The 22,054-nt window shown below is 41.4% G+C and overlaps 1 protein-coding gene across 1 annotated transcript in view; it reads right to left on the bottom strand.

The window, feature by feature from the left end:
• Positions 1-15,372, bottom strand: part of LOC115772149 (protein MTSS 2-like) — an 85,997-nt gene extending 70,625 nt beyond the window's left edge. The window contains exon 1 of the mRNA XM_030718132.1: positions 14,763-15,372. Coding sequence (XP_030573992.1) covers positions 14,763-14,849 — 87 coding nt within the window. The 5' untranslated portion in view covers positions 14,850-15,372. The remainder of the gene's footprint in view (positions 1-14,762) is intronic.
• Positions 15,373-22,054: the final 6,682 nt, after the last annotated feature.

The following is a 22,054-nucleotide window of genomic DNA, read 5'->3' as shown; positions in this document are numbered from 1 at the left end:
GATTTAAAATATCATGTCACATGTCACATATGACCTCGGACCTCTCCTTCAAGATCAAGAGATTGATCTGAAGGTCAATAATGTTCTATGGAGCCATTTAAAACCATGTTTCTTACTGCCATTGATTATATTGACAGCATAAGAGTACATAGGGAATGATATGGGATTCTAGATATCACATTACAGTTTGCATCCAAATTTCATCGCACATTTGACCTCTGACCTCACTTTAACATTTCATATCTGCATTTTTTTCAAGTTGACCCCAAAATCTGTTTTTATCTGTAAATAAAGTCGAGAGACAGAATGAGATGCTCAGTTAGTTAGAAATAACTAATCTCGAGTTGCACTTGCTGTGGATATGTGCTGTTTTGTGGTTTCTGTTAGAGGACTAAACTGAAAAGGGGAAAATTTCATGATCTCAGTTTGGAGCATTCGGAACAAACCTGTGCTGCACACCTCTCCCACCAACTGCCAGTTGGTTTCAGAGGAAAAAGAATCAGCACGACAGTGATGAGACAGACGCTGCCTCGCTGCATAACTGATGAAGTGCAGCAGCCAATTCCAATCTAAACACAGTGATGAGGGGAAAGAGGAAACCATCTGTGTGTTGCTGTGTCACCGCGCTGTTAGGCCAGCGATCATAGACTCCCCATCAGTGAAACATCTGGGATGTCTGCACCATGCGCTGCACTCATGAATGTCATGTAATCTGCCAAACTGGGGTAGATATGAACATACACATGCAATCAATCAACTGTATTATAGCAGGACTGAGAGATGAAAACATTAGTAAAAATACAACAAGACACAAATGAAAATATTGGTGTAATACTGCGATACTTGAGCAGCATCGTAGCATTGTTGGAGAGGGTCTGTTTGGATGTCTGCATGTCTGACAGTTTTTGTGACCACACGGAGCCCTCCCCTGGAGAACTGACATTAAAATGCACCAACTATGCATTCAAAGAAGTATAACAGGGATGACTACTCAACCTGTCTGTGTCCACAACCGGGTATAATCAAGAGTTAACCCTACGCCCTACAGCCGAGTTGCTGCTGACCTGCTGGATGTTAAGTGTTTGATAGAGATGCTGCAATGCACAAAAATACCACCACAGGACTGTCACTACTGAGCTCATTGAGTGGTAAATCTCAGCGATACCAGCAGCATAGAAAGTGTAACTAGTAAGCTGTTAAAACGCAAAATCTAGAGGTACTATTTGCCTCTCAAAAGTTGTGGCTAGCCAGTCTGCCTCCTTCTCTGTTCAGCCTGCACCCATTGCAGTGTCACGGAGTGCTCCAACTATGATCTACACAAGAACGCAGGCTTGTCCCCCGCTGCTCTTCTCTGATCAGTCAGACAGAAATTTAGATTTAACTAGTATAACAGTAACAGTAGCAGTGCTAGCACCAGCAGCTACAGACAACCATATGTTTTAGAGTCTAATACTGTCTGACTGCAGAGAGTTTGTCATCTGTCCCACTTTCCACATTGCTTGTTTAGAACATCTGCTGTTGGCACCGGTAAAGAGACGGGGTGCTGCAGCCCGAGGTCACTGCATGTGGTAACCCGACAGTGAATCGATGTTTTACATTGATGACACTAATTAGCTTAACACACTTATCTTTCTGTTGCCACTTATGGCAGCAACACTGAATAGTTTAGTTGGCTAATGCCTTACATTTATAGCTAAAATGCCTTTTTTAAAGCAAATTTAACATTATTTACCATTTTCCCTTATGTCAGGAAAGTATGAAGAAAAAATAGGTACTGTCCAAGCCTAAAGATCTGAGATGATATTGATGGAATCCATAATATTTGGTAAGCACTGATAATAACTGTCTAAATGACAGGATCAATAGCAGTTTTCTTTCTACTTCATTCATTATAATGGAAACATTTCCAAAAGACTTCAAAGAGAAATATGTAAACATATTCATCATAAAATGAGATGAAATAATTTGAATATTATGCAACAACAATGTAACACAAAGTGCACAAATGCAAAATGACGCTATAAACTAAGAGGCCAACAAAAATGGAGTGGGGGTTGTTGATGCAGGTAAGAAGAGGAGCTTATGGGAAAGAGCCGAGCAATTCCAAACTACACTGCCATTAATTCAGGAAAAGATCCAATCAAACAAAAAAAGGGTTTTCATCAGCCTGCCGGTAAACATGAAAACTGACTCTGATGTAGATTTCAGCTTTAATCTTTCAGGCCAAGCAGTGATTTCCACATAATGTAAGCATAAATATTCCCTCATGAATCATAAAAGGCACACAGAGACGTACACACTGTACGGCCTGCACACTGATAAACGACTGAAAGGAACGTTATCATTCATTGGATGGGATGATCACATGCAGCCATCAATCATCCAGACTCTTAGCTCCTTCTTTTCCTTTACTGGACTGAAAGTTATTATTTTGTGCACTGCTCCAAATCTTGTGAAAGAGTTGTGAGCAGATGCTGAAGGTCTCTCAGCCCACTTAGTCTAAGTGACAACTGTTATTGTCACCCTGCACATTTACAAAGATACAGAGACGAGACAAGGAACTTGACTTTGATGCCTGCGCCTGATGAAATCCATGCATGCATTGGTAGGATTTTTATATTGCCACTGTATCATGTGGCCATATCAGTGGTTGGTTGTGAGCTTAGTGGAGCATTTTGCTGCTGTGTGGAGATCAAACCAGAGCCAAATACAAATCTGTACTTGAATAAAAGCTCTTCAAGAAATGATGACTGTAGTTTCCCTTTACTTAGTTGAGATATTCTTGTTATAATGCAGAATACTACTGCAGTTGAACATGGTTAATGCTGTATATCAGTTGATTATCTAAAGCATAATAAATTCCACCAATTAATTGTTGAAAAGAGATACCTTGTATATTGGGACAGGCTCCACTGACCCTGAATTCAGAAGCAGAAGAAAATGAATGGATGGATGGAAAACATGCTAGTTACAATGTAAACGGTTTGCTGAATTGCGCTAAGCTAACCCACTCTCATCCCAGGGCATATCACAATGCAGTTTTGCCTCGCCCCATTACACACAAGGTGCTGCAGTAATACTGGCTACCTAGGGATAATAGTCCAGTTTTAGAGACCTAAAAAGTAGGGATGTCACTAGAACTAATACTTATGGTACCATTTGATACCAAAATTTGATAGTTCAGCTGCCATGGAAGCAGAAAGGCAGAGTGGGGCCGGGAGTGACCAAAGGATGATAAGTGATTTGCAAAAGGCAATATACAAACAACATTATTGTGTTTTTCTGACCAAGGGAGGAAATACCTCCAAATTAGCATCTCACCTAAAAGACTGGCATCCAGATGTGTTCAAAGAGTTCAAGTTGAGTTAGTTTTAGCTGCCAGTAGCAGCTTCCAAAGCTGCTTATGTTATCCTGAAATGCACCTTTAAGTGGTAGTGGTATATGTTGCAGGTTTGTCAGCGGTTGATGTTCAACTGGGACTTGATTTGTTTCTTTTTTACATTCGCTGGGTAAGTTTAGGCACCAAAAACTACTTGTTCAGGTTTATAAAAAAGACCCCTTCTTAAACCCTGCATGTTAAAAAATGACAAGAGCAACAATGAGGGTGATAGCTCCTTCTCACCAAAGATAAAACCCTCAATTAAGTGTGTCAAGACTTTTGACTGGCATTTGGGAGTTATCAGTTTACATCCCTTGTTACTTTGTAATTCATTATTATCAGTAGGGCTGCAACGATTCATCGATTAACTCGATTAAATCGATTCTAAAAATTTATCGACACAAATTTACTGTGTCGATGCTTCGTTTAAACTCTGCAGCGCTCAGCTGTCTCGGTGGAAGCGGCGCTCCTCACTAGCATTAGCAGCATTAGTGCTGACGTTTTTTTGTGGGTTTATTGGGGGCTGGCAAACCAACATAGAACTGCATTACCGCCACCTACTGGACTGGAGTGTGAATCACTCACGTATACACAAGCACACATTCTAAAAAGCTCTCCGTCGCTGCGATGGATTTCATTTAACACAGAGTGGATCATCACTAGAGTTGCCACCTGTCTCGTAAAATACAGAACCCCGTATGTTACGGGACTCCGTGGAATACGGCTCCATAACATGCGGGGTTCCGTACTTTACGGGACGGGTGGCAACTGTCGCTGACATGCATTTCCACGCCTCCACTGCTCTCTGTGTGTGTTGTGCTCGCTGAGAATTTCAGCTGCTATTTTTGTCTTTACTTCAGCTGTAGCTACCAGAACTGATTTGCTAGCGAGCGCGGGCCATTAGCACTAGCGATGGTTCGGTACCGGAAGGCCCGCCCCCCAGGACCAAGGGGCTCCTTCAAAATATTTTTTGTACTTTAATCCCTTATTAGTGACTAAATATAGACCTGCAGTAGAAACGTATTTTCGAGAATGCTTGTGAATACAAAGCATTACACCATTACTCACACATGCGCCATGGCTCCCGCAGCCACTAGTTTTTGGAAACACTCATAGCAGGCAGCGGTTTTAACTGCGCAAGCGCAAAGAGGCGAAGCTGTGACGGTGAGCTCAAGTAGTGAAAAAGGAAACGTTTTTCCAGCGTCCAAAACAGCTTTTTCTTTTAGTAACCACCATTAAATCTGTGAAACAGCTGGAGGTCCTTCATCAAGCACCTGATCAGCAAGTGTTAAGGTGAAGAAAAGAGAACTTTGTAGCTGCTCCATTCACCGCTGTTTGTTCACATGGCGAGAAACTGCATTACGGAAGTCAAAATATGCAGATAAACTGTTAATAAAAAAAAGTATTTCTTATCCGATTACTCGATTAATCGCTGGAATAATCGATAGAATACTCGATTACTAAAATAATCGTTTTATGCAGCCCTAATTATCAGGCTCCCTGAAAAGCCTTCAGCTGATCCAAAATGCTGCAGCTAGAGTACTGACAGGGACTAGAAAGAGAGAGCAGATTTCTCCCATATTGGCTTCTCTTCGTTGGCTCCCTGTTAAATCTAGAATAGAATTTAAAATCCTTCTCCTCACATACAAGGTCTTGAATAATCAGGCCCCATCTTATCTCAAAGACCTCATAGTCCCATATCACCCCAGCAGAGCACTTCTCTCTCAGACTGCTGGCTTACTTGTGGTTCCTAGGATACTTAAGAGTAGAATGGGAGGCAGAGCCTTCAGCTTTCAGGCCCCTCTTCTGTGGAACCAGCTCCCAGCTTGGATTCAGGAGACAGACACCCTCTCTATTTTTAAGATTAGGCTTAAAACTTTCCTTTATGATCAAGCTTATAGTTAGGGCTGGATCAGGTAAATAGGTTTCTACTGTCTAGTCAGAACACCTCCCAAAGATGATTATACTATGAACATTTTTGATCATGATGGGGTTCCTGTTGGCACTGTGGAATCTTTTAGATGATGTCTGAGTGTAAAGGCAGAGCAACAACACTAAAGTATATTGTGAGATAAACTAATGGTTAGAACTATCTTTCAGCCTGAAGCTGCATTGTAATTCTTTACAGTGTGGCATTCAAATCTGCAGCTTCCAGACTGAAAGAAAAAAACAAGCACTGATTTTCATGTTCTATTGAATAAATTAGCTTTTGCCTATTCTGTAGTCTGACATGACAATCATTAAAGCACGTACAGAGTGAATAAGTCCAACACATGCATGCTGTGCTGAAATGAGATTATGACATGTAGAGCATGAAGAGGACTTTCTTTTTGAAATGAGCAGGAGAATATTGATTTGCCGTGTTCATTGTTATTCTCTGTGTCAGCCTCTGGCCTCTTCATAATGATCAGTGTGTTTTACAGTAAACAGCTGAGTTGTGATGAGAAGGCTTTGACAGGCCTGACAAAGGGTTCACTGAGTGAAGCTGTCTTGGCTGGATCCCAAGCAGCCTCCACGCCTGCTAAGATCAGTCCTCCCCATTCATCTCTACCGACCCTAACGAGTCTCAGGGCCCTAATGACCTCAGAGATTTTAACAAGCTCTAACGAGCGAGATGCTCCTTTACACGTCCTACTGGCATCTTGTATTTATGTATAAGATGCCAATATATAATAAAATAATGTATATTTTTTCATTATTGTTTTGTTAATAAAAGGATGATTTTTGCTTTTTTGTGACTTCAAAAATCTGGTTCTGGTTCTGATTGTTACTAACCAGTTTGGAACCAAAGTCCCAGCACACGCCTCCCAGCGTTAATGCTGACAGGATTTACCAAACTCAAAAGTCTTGATCTCGACTCCAGGTAAGACTCAATAGTAATTCTGGATTTATTAAGTTGGGACAAAGTTAGCATTTATGGTCTCTCGTTTGTTTGTTTGTTTAATGTTGCTCTTACTGTTAATATGCTTGGACAATAACAGACACAGAACTGTGTCAGCAGCAAGAATCATTCTCAGCTTCTACAGTGCCATGAAAAAGTATCTGCCCCCTCCCTGATCATTTAAATCATGAATTAACTGTGAGTATTGTGATTTTTGGAAAGCTGAGTTTAGGTTCACTTTTTTTTTGGCAGCACTGTAAATGAGGCCAAGAAAAAAAAAAGTCAGCAACCAAAATGTTGGGGTGTAATCAAAATGCAGGAGGCAGAATATTTCACCAAAGACTTAATAGATACAAAAGTTCAGAATAAAAAAAGCCTCAAAATGAAAACAGAAATCCAAAAACACAAACAGGAATCCAAATAGATAAACCCAAGAAAATAAAGTTTAAAAAAAATGGCAGCAAAACAAAGAGGGGTACAAGACAGCTGAAATTAATTTACTCTGGCATAGCCAATTAGGGTGTGAGTCAACAATGCAGGCACAAACGAAAACTACCCACCTTCAGAGTAAAACAGGAAGTAGTGAGGATGAGAGGAAGGGACAGACAGCGAAACACTGAAGGAGCTAAAACTATTGTTACTAATAATTAAAAGGCACAAACCAAAATCACAGAACTGAAAAACTGAAACTCAGCACAAGAACAATCACAAAGGAAAAACAGGAATTAACCTTTTGACAGGCCACGCCCCGTCAAGTCCCGTCCGCAGGACGTATGTAGTGCTTCCAAATGTAAAGTTGTGTATCAGAGAAGGACTATTGGGAGGATTGTGTTTTTAGTCTGTGTGTATATGTAGTGTTTACATTTACTGTAACTTTTTTTAGATATATCATTTATTTATTTTGGGTGTGTGTGGGACTCACTGAAAATAGACTGGGTGCCGCCAGTTAACAGGTTAAAGATTCAATAATATCAGAGGAAAGAAAACTTTTAAAACTAGAACCATGACACAGCAAGCTTAATCACATTGGCCTTAATTCTACGAAACCTGCTCAGCTTGGATAGATTTCAGAAATACAGAAACCCTTCTAATAAATCATACTCTACACATAACTTGTATATTCCCAGGGAGCGTGAATATACACGTTTTTGCATTCGCCCCTGATGGTTTTGGTCACTTGCAAAGCAACAATTCTGGAGGAATGCTGAGGCCTGCGCTATGAAGCAAGTTCAGCATACCCAGGATCTGGATTCACTTCCACTAACATCATCAATCAGACTAAATGGATACAAAGGTGCTAATCAGCTCATTAAGTCAAACCAGGGTTTCCCAGTCTAGCTTCAAGCACATCAAAGCAGAGGCACTGGTAGCATATAACATATAAGCAGTCACAAACATGGACGAGGCTACCGGCAGCAGAGCGACTGATGATACTAATGAAAATGATGATTTCTATGATATTATACAAATATGAAGTAGGTAATCACATAATACAGACTGAAAGCAACACAATACAGACAATCAGTGGTGTGAGTGTGTGTATATTATTAGCAGCATTATGAAAGCAGGTCGGGTCTGCAGCTTGAGCTAACATGGTGATGTACCCCAGTAAGAAGTCTTGTATATGCTACAAATCCATGCTAACTCTGAAGGTACCTTGATAAGCCTGCTAGTTGTTCATCCCTCTGAAAAGATTAGCTAAGTTGTATCCAGCTTTTGCATGTTGCCTGACATACTGAGAGATTTGTTGAGAGGGTTAGTGGTAGCACACGTGCTGTCCTTTTCTGATGAGTCAAAATGTCTGCTCTGCAAAAGGCTCATTGGTGTGGAGGACCGAAGGCTGCGTGGACCAACAGGAGCTGCGAGGAGAAACCTGCCTGCCTTTTTTTCTTCCATCTTTGAGTTGAACGGCACCCGGGCCTCTGCTCTAAACAGCAGCCTTGCGTTTGGAAGTCCCCTGGACCACACAGACACAAACACAGCACAGACTGGACTAATGATATGCTTCCACAGAGCATCTTCAGTCCTGCAGAATGGCCCAGGGTCATGGACCATAATTGTCACCAGCTTTTAAAGGGACTGACAACAATGAGCCGTCTCTGTGAGGCTACTGACCAGTTTACTTCCACTTCTCCTGATTTGGTGGGCTTGTTGTTTTTCTTGTTCAACACATTAATGAGGAGGCAGGCAGGCCTCAGAGCATTTAACTCTCAATTCATCTCTGGTACTGTTGTTGGCCAGAATGTTTTAGTAATGATGTTTAGTCTTCATTAGACAGTTGGTAGCAGAGCTAAACAGGACATAAACGCTGGTTCAGGCTACGATACACAACAAAGGTCCCACATGTCTTTGCAGACATGTGGTGTCTTAACCGCTTATCCTCCGGTGCAACACAGCAGCAATGTTTCAATGACAATAATGGCCATTTCTCCCTTTTTCACTTCCTTTGTTCCATTAAACTTGTCATTCACAGTAAATGTAAAGCCTGCATTTAGTGACGCTATAGGGCAGTCATCTACATGAAAGCACTGCTACCAGACACACACACACACACAGCTTTACATTTCTTTTTTGAGAGAATAATCCACACAGAACAAGTGGAGACTTCAATAGGAGTTGCTATTTTGCACAATGTGCAACTTTTTCATGCAACAGTGTTACAAATTACTGAAATGATTTGAATTGCATCATAACTATTTATTTTTGATATGTGTGACATCCCAGAATGCCAACAAAGAAACTAGCTGATCTTTGGCTCCACGCTAGCCGCACTGTGAACCACATCCGCTCATGTTTATTGTTGTTTCAAATCATTCTTCTACAATTTTTTGATTGTCTCATAACATTTCAGTTACTAGATACTTCTGGCTGTTTGTGTACAATCAGAGCCAGTCATAAAATTAGCTGCAGAAACGTGCTGACACTAAGTGCAAACTAAGTCCTAGGAGTTCCTGCAGCAAATACATGAAGACTGTCACAGTTGCTCCTGCAGGTAATTGGTGTGCTCATAGCTAACATGATTAAAAATTAGCATTAGCAGAGGCAACACTTGTGTGCAGCCATCATTTAGATGTGTGGCATTGATGGCTCTTGGTATAAATGCCTGGATTGCCAGCAAGGTCACTCCAGCAGTTCAGGAGCAGCGTTTTCTGTAGGAGAAAATCATTCCCATTGGTGAGGGCTTTGGGCTTTTTTTTTCTTTTACTTTACAAACCACTTAAAGGCACAAAAAACAAAAATACAAAAACAATAACAAAAAATGTAGCAGACTGTGTAGGGGGAAAAAAAAATCACAAAAGCACAACATATGATTTTTAAAGTTGCAATAAAAAAACAGCAAGCATGATGCATGAAGTTATTTTACCATCTGGGGAAGTCTGGAGCACATTTGTGCACCTATTGACCACATTGTTTTTTAAAGTTGTTAGAACACAGCACGCACACGACAGAGCAGAATCCAGAGGCCAGAAATGCTGCAAGTTTGACAACAAAATGATTCCATCATCCTGCCAGTGTCATGAAAATATTACCCGTTATCCACAGCCTGATTTAATCAGCTGACCGTGAACATGACCTCTCCATCTTATCATATTCACCCCCTGTGATCTGTGTGTGTGTGTGTGTGTGTGTGTGTGTGTGTGTCTGAGGTCATTATGTAGTTGTCTGCAAATGTGTATCCCTTGAGGCTTATGTCTCGCCACTTTCAAGTGAATTGCACACACACACACACACACACACACACACACACACACACACACACACACACACACACACACACACACACACACACACACACACACACACACACACACAGAATTAGCTGTGTGAGTATATGAGAAGGTTTCCCAGGTATATTTCTTGTACACAGTAATAAGCAGTAATGAGCTCCCACTGCACACTGTTGTTAATTTACTATTAAGGAGAAATTTACTATCTAAAATAATTCTATTCAACCTAAACCGGATCAAAGCCAGCTTACATGCACATACAGATCATACATGCTCACATGCACGCGGAGTGACTGGTGTCCTCGGGTGGAGAACCTGCCGAGTGCTGAAAGAGGAAGGGTGGTGCAGGAGGAGAAAGAGGAAGATGATGGAAATGAGGAAGAAAAAGTGCTTTCTAAACAGTGTGAATCCACTCTGCTGACACTGGCAGACAACAAATGTTGGGTTTGAATCTTCTTGTGAGCTAATAAGCATGCATGACAGCTAAGCGCACTGGGTTATGAACCCACTTGCAAAAGATGAAATTATGCAGCAAATTTGAATTGGCAGGACAGAAAAATATCTACAGAGTGCACAAACTCGGGGGACAAACCTTCTTCACTAACCTGCAAACTGTGTGAAGGGATATAGTATATCATCCTGTTATCATGTGTAAATTTAAACATCCAGAATTCAACTTGAGATTTGAAAAAATGAATAAGTAAATAAACAAATAATATTTTTATCAAAGCATCAGAAACTTCAATAGCTAAAGTTTGAATAAATATATAAAAATATATATCTAAGGGGTAAATGTCAGGGTATACCCTGTAACACTTACCATGCCTGTGTTTCTTAAACATAAACTTTATGTATTTGATGACTCATTTGAGCCTTTCAATTTTTATTTTTCATTCCTGCAAGAGATGCAAGTGCCCTTTGTTATTGATATACTGATGCTCAGTCCCCTCATTCACATTTTAAAGCTTCAGTCTGCATTAACAGCTCCCCCTGGGCCATTCCATCACATGTTTTCCTACCAGCTGCCTTGCTGGCAAGGTCGCTGTCACAACATTCAGAGTCCCTTGTCTGTCTTGGACTGCAGCTGGCAATGTAATCTTTGTTTTGCTCAGGAGATTCGCTGTGGAGGGCCTCTCTACTTGGCAGAACCTGCAGCAGGTAGAGGAGTACCGGTACTCCTGACATGCCAAGCTCACCAAGGCCAAAGAGCAGAGCAAAGACTGCAGATGGACTCCACTGCTGGGACCACAATCACCGGAAAGCCTGCTGATTATAACTCATCGTTCTATGTGTCAGAATTTGGCAATTAAAACACTTGCAGAAAAACACTTTTAAAGTTGTATTTAGAGGACAAGTGCACACACACACACACACACACACACACACACACACACACACACACACACACACACACACACACACACACACACACACACACACACACACACAGACATCAACAATGCTACTGGCACAAATAAAATCCAGATCTGTGGGAACCTCTGTACATAAACTTAGCACAAAAGTGAGGAAGTTTGTGTTTATTTGGTTATTTCTTTGTTGTAACGATGCTTCTTAGCAGTAAATCTTATTCTGTTGGAAAGCCTGTTTATTCCCCTTCAATGGAGAAACATTTGGAAGGAAAATGCATTTGTGGGTTGAGCAGCAGAGTTGAGTCTGTGGGATGCGCCCATGAAAAACTTCTCTGCCAATTCAATCTTCTCTCGTTTGGTGTCATTTATTGGATTGAAGTCTGAAGAAACAAGACAATTTAACAATTTGTTCAATCTTAATTCTTCCTCTGATCCTCTGGATCAGATTAAATATGCACATGTACGGTGATGGTATGGTGAAATAAATATTTAACAGATAAATGGAAACATTTTGATCCATGATATTCTATTTGTTCAATCATCTTTTGTTTGCTTGTCTCTTGTAAAACTGTGTATGCAGGAATATAGTGATTTAAGAGGTTTGTTGTTGTTTTCTTAAATACGCAGTGTTTATTTTAAAGAATATGGTGTCTCAGGCATAACGATCAGTTTTAGTGTCGCTCACAAATGACTCAGACTCAGCTTTATTGTCATTCACACTATGAGACAGAGTGAACAAAATGTAGCTTCTCAGGTCTGTGTGTAGGTCAAACATAGGATTATAGTAGTAATATACTATAGTATAGTAATAAATAAAATCAAACTTAAATAACTACAGAAAAATAAATAATAAATAGATAGCTAAACTAGGATAAGTAAAAATAGAGTAAGATAGACTGAACTAAACTAAAACTAAAAGCAGGTATAGCAGCTTCTACTGTAGCAGCAACAACTTGAAATGGTTTAAGGTGCAGTGGAGAGTAACAAACTGCAGCTGCCTGTAGCTCAGGAGGAAGGTGAGCATGATGTTTCGCTCCTTTAGCTCTGCTGTATTTTAATGCTGTTTTACTGATAGTGGTGCGAGCTTTAACTCTGACACTGAGCGCTAGAGAAGCCGCTGCGCTGCTGCGCGTCATCATCTGCACGTTATTACAGAATTATATATGCACATCTTTTACTAATGCATCCAAATATGAATCGTGTGGATTTTCGTGGTGCTGTTTCACAGAAAAAAACTCTTAATTCGTTACATCTGACAAACAGCTTCTTGTTTGGTGAGCTGTAAGCACGGATTAAAGACACATTGTTTCCTGTAGCATCAAAGAGAGCTCGCAGGCTGATGACTCAATGATTCTCATCCACTCACTGATGTTCATTCAGCGCCTGCTTGACAAATTCATCCAAACTATATCAGAGCAGGAATGTTTTAGTCCAATTTATAGCGACCCACATTTTTCAGAGTGAGCTGGTTAACATCGTCAGGAGAAGCATTAGAAAACAAATGAATAATAAATGAAACAGAAGCGCTGAGAAGCCTTTAAAGCAGCATTCTTTGAAGGAGGATTGGCCCATTTCAGTATGTACTGTATGCTTGTGTTTGAGCATTGATGCTTAAGAGAAAAATGGTTTCTGATACACTAACTGTTCCTTCATAATGACATATGAAATATGTAGTTTGCTCTTACGGGCCACTGCAGTTTAGATAGATAGATAGATAGATAGGTAGGTAGGTAGGTAGGTAGATAGGTAGATAGGTAGATAGATAGATAGAAAATACTATGAAAAAATATAAAATGGATTTACAAGCCTATAATTGTTCAAAAAATAGTTTATTGGAAGGAGAAAAATTGTACTACATTCATATATTTTTCTGTTCTTTTCTGTCTTTTCTTTTGCTTCAGTTAGTTTGTACATTCACTTTAACTATCTTGTTAACCCTGCTTATTAATATGCAGCATTTCAACTACAAAATATCCAAATATTTATATTACTACAACTAATGCTGAAATGTGGGAGAGTAATTTTATTTGAATAATATATAATATGTCCCACAGTATTTGACCTCAGTTTATTTGTCATTAGGAGTACAGTTGTACAATAGTAGAATGACTGCTTTAGAAATAGATCATGGGTCAGTATTGATATCCAGGATCATATTCCTTTCTGTCACTCCCACATGTCTCCCCAACAACAGAAAGTCAATAATCTGTCTCTACAATACAATGGGTGTGCAGCATTGGCTGTGACCTCTAGCATCTGGGGTCATACAGATAGCACTGAAATGTGTTACAGAAAAATATCACCCCCCACCCCTTTTTTTGGGGGGGGGGGTATGCACGCATTTTATCTCTAAACACCAAACCTGTACAGATTTTACATTCGCAGATATGAGCACGCACATCAGTATTTTAGTGGAGCGGACAGGGAAAGCTGCAGGACATGGAGTGACAGGCAGACAGAGAGGCATGCAGAGCTGCATGGGCGTCTGATGAGCAGACACGGACCCGAGACTGCATCTCCAACCATTTCATCCAAAGCATCTTACAGCAGCACGAGTGCACATTCAGCTCGGGTGGGTACTGAACCACTCCACTGCTGTTGCAGAATCACTGACAGACAGACAGGCCGTGATGTGGCCAGACGGACACACGGACCGAGAGGCAGAAGGTAGAAAGCGTAGGTGTGTGACGGCTGCACGGCTTCTCGTGCTTTTGTGTTTTCTCGCTAGATCAGCCTGACAGAAAATCAATGACGCTGCACTCTCACAGAGAAGCAGAGCAACCAGAAAAGCAAGGACAACGGAGCCTAACGTGCAACAGCCAAGCGCGCACCTTTTCTAACGCAACCGCGTGGTGGGGAGAATTTAGGATACTGAAGGTGATTCAGGTGTGCGTATGTGACGGAATGTGTCAGTCACGACAGGGCCTTTAATACGCCAATCTGCTCCACGAAGCCACTGAGATAAATGGAGTCCCGGAGCTTTCATATGAAACCCAGCCACTGTTCACATTTACCACACAACCGCAAAATGAGCTGTGCGCATAAAAACAGAAGAGCTGGTGGCTGTTTGGTGTGGTGGTCCTGAGATTTGAGGATCTAAAAAAAAAAAAAAGGATGGATTGACGGTTACTTGCGCAGCCACTATTCTGGGGGTGGGGAAGGCGATGGGGGTCGGATTTCGCACCAACAACCTGCCGGCCCGCCGCATCACTGTCAGTAAAACGTTGCCATCATTCATTCATTCATCTCAATTTAAATGCAAGATAAGTTTTTAAGGATCCAGGTGTTCTAACCTTGTAGCCCCTTTGAGAGCCCCAGCTACGGTTAGGCTACGGTCATTCTCAGGGATGAAGCACATGTGTTAAACCGCGGCAACAAATGATTAGAAATAAACTGTCATTTACCTTCATGTCGTTGACAATCGCCTGGAACAGACCTCCGAGGGCCCCGCATTCCTTCTCCACCGTCTCCATGTTTGCCAAATCCACCATTCGCCGGAATTTTTAGAAGCGCGCACCAACTGCGCGCTACCAACACCCAGCAGGGAAAAATATACAAAAAAATGTATTTCCACAAAATCACGACCGGCCTCTCCGGTGTCGCCTTAAAACCGGGAGACCGACAACAGCGGGAGGGATGCAGGAAGAACAGGAGGAGGAGGGGTGGAAAAAAAAGAAAGATGCCGAAACAAACGGCTGCTCTGCGGTCTCTTCCAGGAGAAGGTAAGATTGGTTCTGAGAGAGCAAAGACACAAACTCTCTCTCGGTGTCTCTCGCTCTCGCTCTCTCTCGCTCCCTCCCACTCCGGCTCTGATTCAGTCAGGCGGCGAGATGGTACCGTTCATATGGTACCGGGGTGACCACGCTCATCTTGGCGCAGCCAGCGCAACGCGGGGACGCATGTGCATGCAGCGGAGAACCACAGAGATGTGGTATGTCGGAGCCTGTGTCTGTGCGTTCGTGCATGCATGTGCTCGTAGGTAAAATAACGACAGGCTGTGATTGGTGCAGAGGCGGTGGGCTCAGCGGTGCAGGGACAGCAGCCAGTAATACGATCCATTCAACTGCAAGCGAGTTACAAAAAGGGGGAGGCTGGACAACCCTGGACGGTGTATCACATGGCCGCACGCAACCACATACACATGCATGTAGGGACACACACTGTAGATCACTAGAAAGGCAGGGGGTAACTGTCATACAGAGTTAGATACTAACAGAGTGCGTGCCTAGGAATGCGTCCTGACCACCGTGATTTATGCTTAAACCGTTAACCATTCAGTGACACGACTGCGGGGTTATTTTTGACATTGTGGCTATTTCTGAACTTTCACTTGCTACCCTCTCCTCTTGTGACATGAGCTCACTGGTTTACAGAACAGAACATTTTACACATCATTTACTCAGAGTTAAAAAAAAAAGAAAAAAAAGAATCTTTTTTTGGGAGTAGAAATCATATTTTTTTATTTATTGATTGATCCCCAAAGAAGAAGCAGTTATTTGGATGCTTGGTATGACAGTGGCAACCTCCCGGCCATTTTACCAGTACAGAAATGTGGAAAAATGCATGTCCTCTGAGGCCTGCTGGAGGCCTCGAAAAATGAACTAATCCTCATAGACTCCAGTCTGTCCTTTCTGACTGATACTGTAGGTGTGCTAACACAGACCACTGTGAATCACACACTTCTGATAATTCAAAACACCAAGCTGGACCTTTTGATCGAGGTTAAATCTGTTCGTCTTCACTAAGTAACTGTTTGACGGTCCCTTTTCTATTGAACATAAAAATAACTGTTTAAAGACATGAAATAAACCAGAAACCACTGCACCTTCAGTCCCTGAGTCACATGATTAAGTGCATTGCAAACAAAATTGTTTGTGTGTCACTATAGATCTATTGTTCTTATTTCCAGCTTCACAATTTTATTTCTGGATGTTGCTAAAAGAGATTTTCAGCTTTGGCTTCTCCCTGTTTGAGGTCATTATTTTTTTTAATAATAATAATAGCTTTCTTCTGATTGGCTGGATGGATCCTCTGTGCTCACATTCAAAGCTGTGGGATAGCCACTATCACTGACATCATACAGATCCAAGAGCATAAAAAACACTGAGAGCAGTCTGAAGCTCGAGCCTTTAGCTCAAGCAGATTATTTGGACATATAATGAACTCACTGTTTGAAACCCATGTTTATTATGAGCGTCCAAAAGAATAAAACATATTAGGACCTCTTTAATCTATGATGTCAAAAACTATGTTACTGTTTCTTAGCACGAGTTGAGGCTTAATATTCATACTCACACTGCTGTTGTTCCAGTGTCAGTCAGACTTTGATACAAACACACGAAAACAGAAAATTACCTTCATGTAAAATGAGATTATTAAGGAAAAGTAAAATACCCAAATGACACATCTGCAGGTGTTTAAACAAATGTTACTATGTAATTATTTCACACTCCAATCTTCATGAAAGCTCGTAAGTGGAAAGTTGGAAGAACTGCCGGGTGCCAGCCGTAACTCCAGCAGAGCATCAAAACAACTTCAAAGGGCTGATTCAGGATCAGCTGGTGCGGTCCTAAAAATGAACTCTGACAGTGTTCATTAGTGTCGTCAAATTACTCTGAAGACTTTTATGTGTTTTGACTTTGAAATGCATAAAGATGACTGGTAATAAGGTCTGGGGTTACTACTGTTAACTCATGTAGACACTTACAGAATTTGCACAGAGCCATAACTAACTATAAAAATGTTTCCTGAGGCAGTTCTTCCTCGAACAGAAGCATTTTCAGTGTGTGTGTGTGTGTGTGTGTGTGTGTGTGTGTTAGGGGGGGGTTGTTGTCTAATGAGGATCTCTTTCTGTTTGCTGGATATGAAAAAAGTTCCTGAGTTAAAGCATTTCATGTTTTGGATAATGTTTCCACAAACAGATAAAATATAAATAAAAAAGTGAAGAAAATACACAGTTTTATATTTGTGTGAGTCTTTCCTAAAAGCTGTATGCACAATCTAGTGTAAAAGTAACACAATGCTCTAAGCAGCCAGAATTATGCTTTAAAGGTCAAAGGTCACAGTGGGCTGGTAAATCTGAGACTGCAGATGGATCATGTCAAAGGAATTCTTGAGACAACAATGGAGAGGGTAGATGGAATTGGCTGCAAGCAGAAAACTGTTATTATGACTTGATGATTTCAGAGCGCTGTGTCCAGATATTCCATTTTTATTGGAGCAGCTTCTGTGTCGAGTTTAAACAACCACAGAAGCCACGACCTCTACTCCAGATTCCAGTGGGACTCCTGTTGGAATATTACATGGATCATATTTAAGGTGGAATATTCAAATGCCCTCTTCATGATTCTATAGGACTGTCCCATAGCCCTTGTATCTATATTTCTTACATGTCATGCTTTTCTTAATTCTGAGTATTTTCTTTCTGTTTTCATACACAGGTTCAAATTAGCCTTCCTTTAAAAAAAAGGGATTTAATAATAGAAGCAGGTGACAGCAGACGTAACACACTGTGGTATGCATACAGGGATGAATTTCAGAGCACACACACACGTACTGAGCTCTAAGCTCTAAGCTCATGCCAAATGTTCAGCATCCTGTGAGGGACCTCCTGTCGGGCATCTCCTGTGCATATGATTATGTGCAGGCTATGTGTTTCTGTGGCTACGTTGGTGACCTTGACTGAAGGACGAATGTAATGCACATGACATAATCAATGCTTTCCTGGTCTTAATGTAACCTTTTCTGTGTGTTTATGCTTCTTCTATCTGGTCTTCCTTCACACATTACTGGCTCACTTGGACTGTGCAGAAAGCTGAAGAGCGTGCATTCAAACGCAGCGAAAACCTCGCTTTGTTTCTCATTATTTCTCACGAGGCCTCTCCTGAAAATGATCAGCTCAGTGCAGAAAGTAAACATACTTCAAAGAGTCATGAAAACAGAGTGGGTGTAGTAACAGCTGTGTGTGGTGAAGTGACAGATTCCAGCCAGGTTAAACCAATTTAACAAGGTTTTACTGCGTTCCTAACTGTGGAGCTCATTTCTATTTAAAGGTGCCTCACATTCTGCTAACAGCGGCTCAGACGGTCCCGTTAATAATATCACTGATACAGTTTCCCCCGTTATCCTGTTTGTGTCCTGCTGTTGTTACTGTCATGATTAAAGGTCATTTATTACACATTATTGAAGGTATTAAAGGTATAAGATACCCTTAACCAGAGTCATGATAGGAATATAATTTCATACACAATGTGTAGCAAAAGATTTGGAAATTATGGTTGTGACACTCACTGGTCCTCAGCCTCCCTCCTTCTGCTTAGTGTACAGTCTCAGGCTGCTGATTTGGGGTGAAACCCTCCATGGTAAGGAGCTGTGCGATCGTGACATCATTGGCTTCTATTTCCTCCTTTGGCCAGCTTATTATCCCAACACGGTATCTGACAACTGGCAGGGCATAGGCGTTGCTCTTGTTCCTTCCATTCAGCTGACTCCTCAGGACTTGCCTTACTCTCTGCAGGTATTTGGAGGTTGCAGCTTTCCTAGCAGCCTCTTTATGGATCCCATCTGCCTGTGGGATTCCAAGGAACTTGTCCTCAGTGTCTGCAATGTTGCCTTCTGGTAGTGCAATCCTCTCAGCTCTGACTACCTTCCTTCTCTTTGTTACCGTCCGACTACACTTCTCCAGTCCGAATGATATTCCAGTGTCATTGCTGTAGATCCATGTGGTGTGGATCAGTGAATCGATGTCTCGTTCACTCCTGGCATACAGCTTGATGTCATCCATGTAGAGGAGGTGGCTGATGGTTGCTCCATTCTGTGGTCCGTGGAGAAGAAGACTAGAGGGTAAGATAAACTGACGTTATCCAGCTATCAGAGCTGCAGAAAGGTGTGATGAAGAAAGGGGTGCTTAAGAAGTGCAACAAGCTGTCCAGACCCCGACCTCTTGTTCCAAAGACCTCATAGAAGGACTTTGCTGTTAGTTAAAGAAATAGTTTCAATCAGTCATAAATGGACATAGAACAGAGTCATAGATGCCCACCTTTGAAATGAATGAAGTAGTGATGCTGGGTGACCCAAACATTCTCGAAGGGAACAGTAGAACAGGACGGCTTGTACAGCTGAAGACTTTGGCCTGCTGGTCTGTTTTGTTCCTTGGGGTAGCTGCACAGATGGTTTAGAGTGAGCTCTACCTTTTGAATTCCTTTTGATGGAGGCTCAACAATCATCAGTAACAACACACTCCCTCTCACTGTTACCCTAAAGCCTTCACAGTTACTTTGTCTCTTTGGAGGGAGCTTGACTGATCTGCACAAATAACATGCTCTCACTGATTGGGCCCTCATCCTCAGGCTGGATGCAATTTCTGTTGAATTTGTGATCACCACACTTGTTCAACTACATTTGTGGCTCTTGGGTTTAAATAAAAAAAATTTATTGAGTTTTATCCTGCATGTAAAAAATTCAGTCCTACAATCACTGAAGGCACAAATGCTTCCTCTCTAAAGTTTGATATTAAGACTTCTTCCTGCTCTTATTACACCTGTTCACACTTTTTTATACCATGAAGAGAAACTGGACCTTTCAGGGGATTTAAGCATTTTGTGTACAACACAACAGGCTCAAAAGTTAAGATTATAAAGATTTATGGTTTATTAATTTTGTGTTTGAAATGCTCTAAAATAAAAAGATTAGTCAGTGGATGTTGTGATGATCTAAAAGAGAAAGATGATTCAGATGTTGCAGTGAATCATCTATGACAAAGCTAAGCCTGTGTGGAGTCAGTGATGGATGCAGTGCTGTTTATAATGACTATGTTTGTTATTAAAGAAAAGGAGGTCTAATAAAAGATGCTGAGTCACATCCAGTATACAGAAATACTTCATGTTCATGCTGAACTTTTGACAGTCACCTTATATAATCTGGAAAAATAAAGAATTACCAAAAATGTTAGTTACAAAAAAAGGAAGGAAAACACTTGAGATGTCCTTGCTTAGACAAGTGAATACATGTGTTATAAAAAGATTATTTCATTAGATAGGATAAAACTGAATTGGACGATTGAAATCTAAAGAAATAAGAAATATAACAGTTTATTCATTTAACAAACAGGGGCCCCAGCAGACACACAGCCACAGCAGCCTGGTCACACACTGCTGTGAGACGGCAACAAAGAAATAATCAACCAAACACAAATTTCCTTACTTTTGTCCTAAGCTTTAGATTAGGACATTCCAGTGCTGGTGTTTAATACTGGTGTGTAACTGAAGTAATAGTTTGACCTTATCATTTCACTTTTTATCTATGTATTTGTATGAGAGCTCTTAATTAAACACATATTCATATAAATAATGATATTATTCCATTAGGAATGTCAACTAACCAATAAAACATAGTAAAAGCCAAACCAGTAAATCAGATGCGTGTGGTGTTGGTTAATGTATTTTTATGTTCAAGGGATCATAAGGGCAGCGCTGTGGCGGTATTAGCACTACCGCCTCACAGCTAGAATAACACCTAGAAGGTCTGGGTTCGATTCCACCTTGGCCCGGACCTCTCGCTGTGTGTACTCCGGTTTCCTCCCACAGTCCAAAGACATGCAGTTACTGGCGTTAGGTTAATTGGTCACTTTAAATTGCCCATGAGTGTGAATGGTTGTCTGTCTCTCTGTGTTGGCCCTGCGACAGGCTGGTGACCTGTACAGGGTGTACCCTGCCTCTTGCCCTATGACAGCTGGGATAAGCTGCAGCCCCACCGTGAAGAGAATGGATGGATGGATTGATTTCTGGAGCAAGAATTCCTGTGTGGTGCTGGACTTTACTGTTGCCCCCCCCCCCCCCCCCCCACACACACACACACACACACACACACACACACAAAGCACAATCTGCAGTGTCTCTGGGTAGGGTCAGGGGTCAGCTAACCTTAAAAGCAGATGACTCTGCATTTCTTTTGTGGGGAAGCATCAGAACTTGAGCAAAACTGCCAGTGCCTGCTGAAAGCAGATGTGAGCTGTTTTCAGTGTCCTGCAAGATGTGAACTTACGTTATCTGGCATTATTCTGTCTCTGCAAGACAGTGATTTATTTTCACATGAGGTTCTTTCAAAGAGAGATAACAGGAATCTTTTACTTTCACAAAAGGACCCAAATGCAGCCGTGACTGTTGCCTCTGCAGCATTTTTCAGCAGTGTATGCAATGAAAAAAAATAGACCATTAAAAAAAAGATAAGGTCATAATGAATTTGATTGCAGTAACACGTGTCAGAAAAGTTAGGAAGCAGCCATGTTTGTGACTGTGTAGCATCCCTTCTTTTATCAACAGTCTAAACATCTGGGAACTGAGGAGACCAGCTGCTGGACCCTCAGGAGAGGAACGCTGTCCGATTCTTGTCTGATAAAGGATTCGACCTGCTCAGCACTCCTGGTATTCTTTGTGTTATTTCCATTCCGTGATGCACCAAATGTTCTCAGTTAGTAACTACAGGCCAGCCGGTTTAGCACCCAGAGTCTTCTGCTACGATGCCATGCAGCTGGGATAGATGCACTATGTGGTTTAGCATTGTTTTGCTGAAATATGCAAGGTGTTCCCTGGAAAAGACGTCTGCATATGTCGCTCTATATGTGGAAGCTGCCAACTCCAACCAGGCACTAATGCACCCCCCATACCATCAGACATCAAAGCTTATGAACTGAGTGCTG

This window comes from Archocentrus centrarchus, chromosome 3, assembly GCF_007364275.1.
Source record: "Archocentrus centrarchus isolate MPI-CPG fArcCen1 chromosome 3, fArcCen1, whole genome shotgun sequence".
Taxonomy (NCBI): Eukaryota; Metazoa; Chordata; class Actinopteri; order Cichliformes; family Cichlidae; genus Archocentrus; species Archocentrus centrarchus.
The sequence above is the reverse complement of the archived record's forward strand: the minus strand, read 5'-3'. Positions and strand labels throughout refer to the sequence as shown.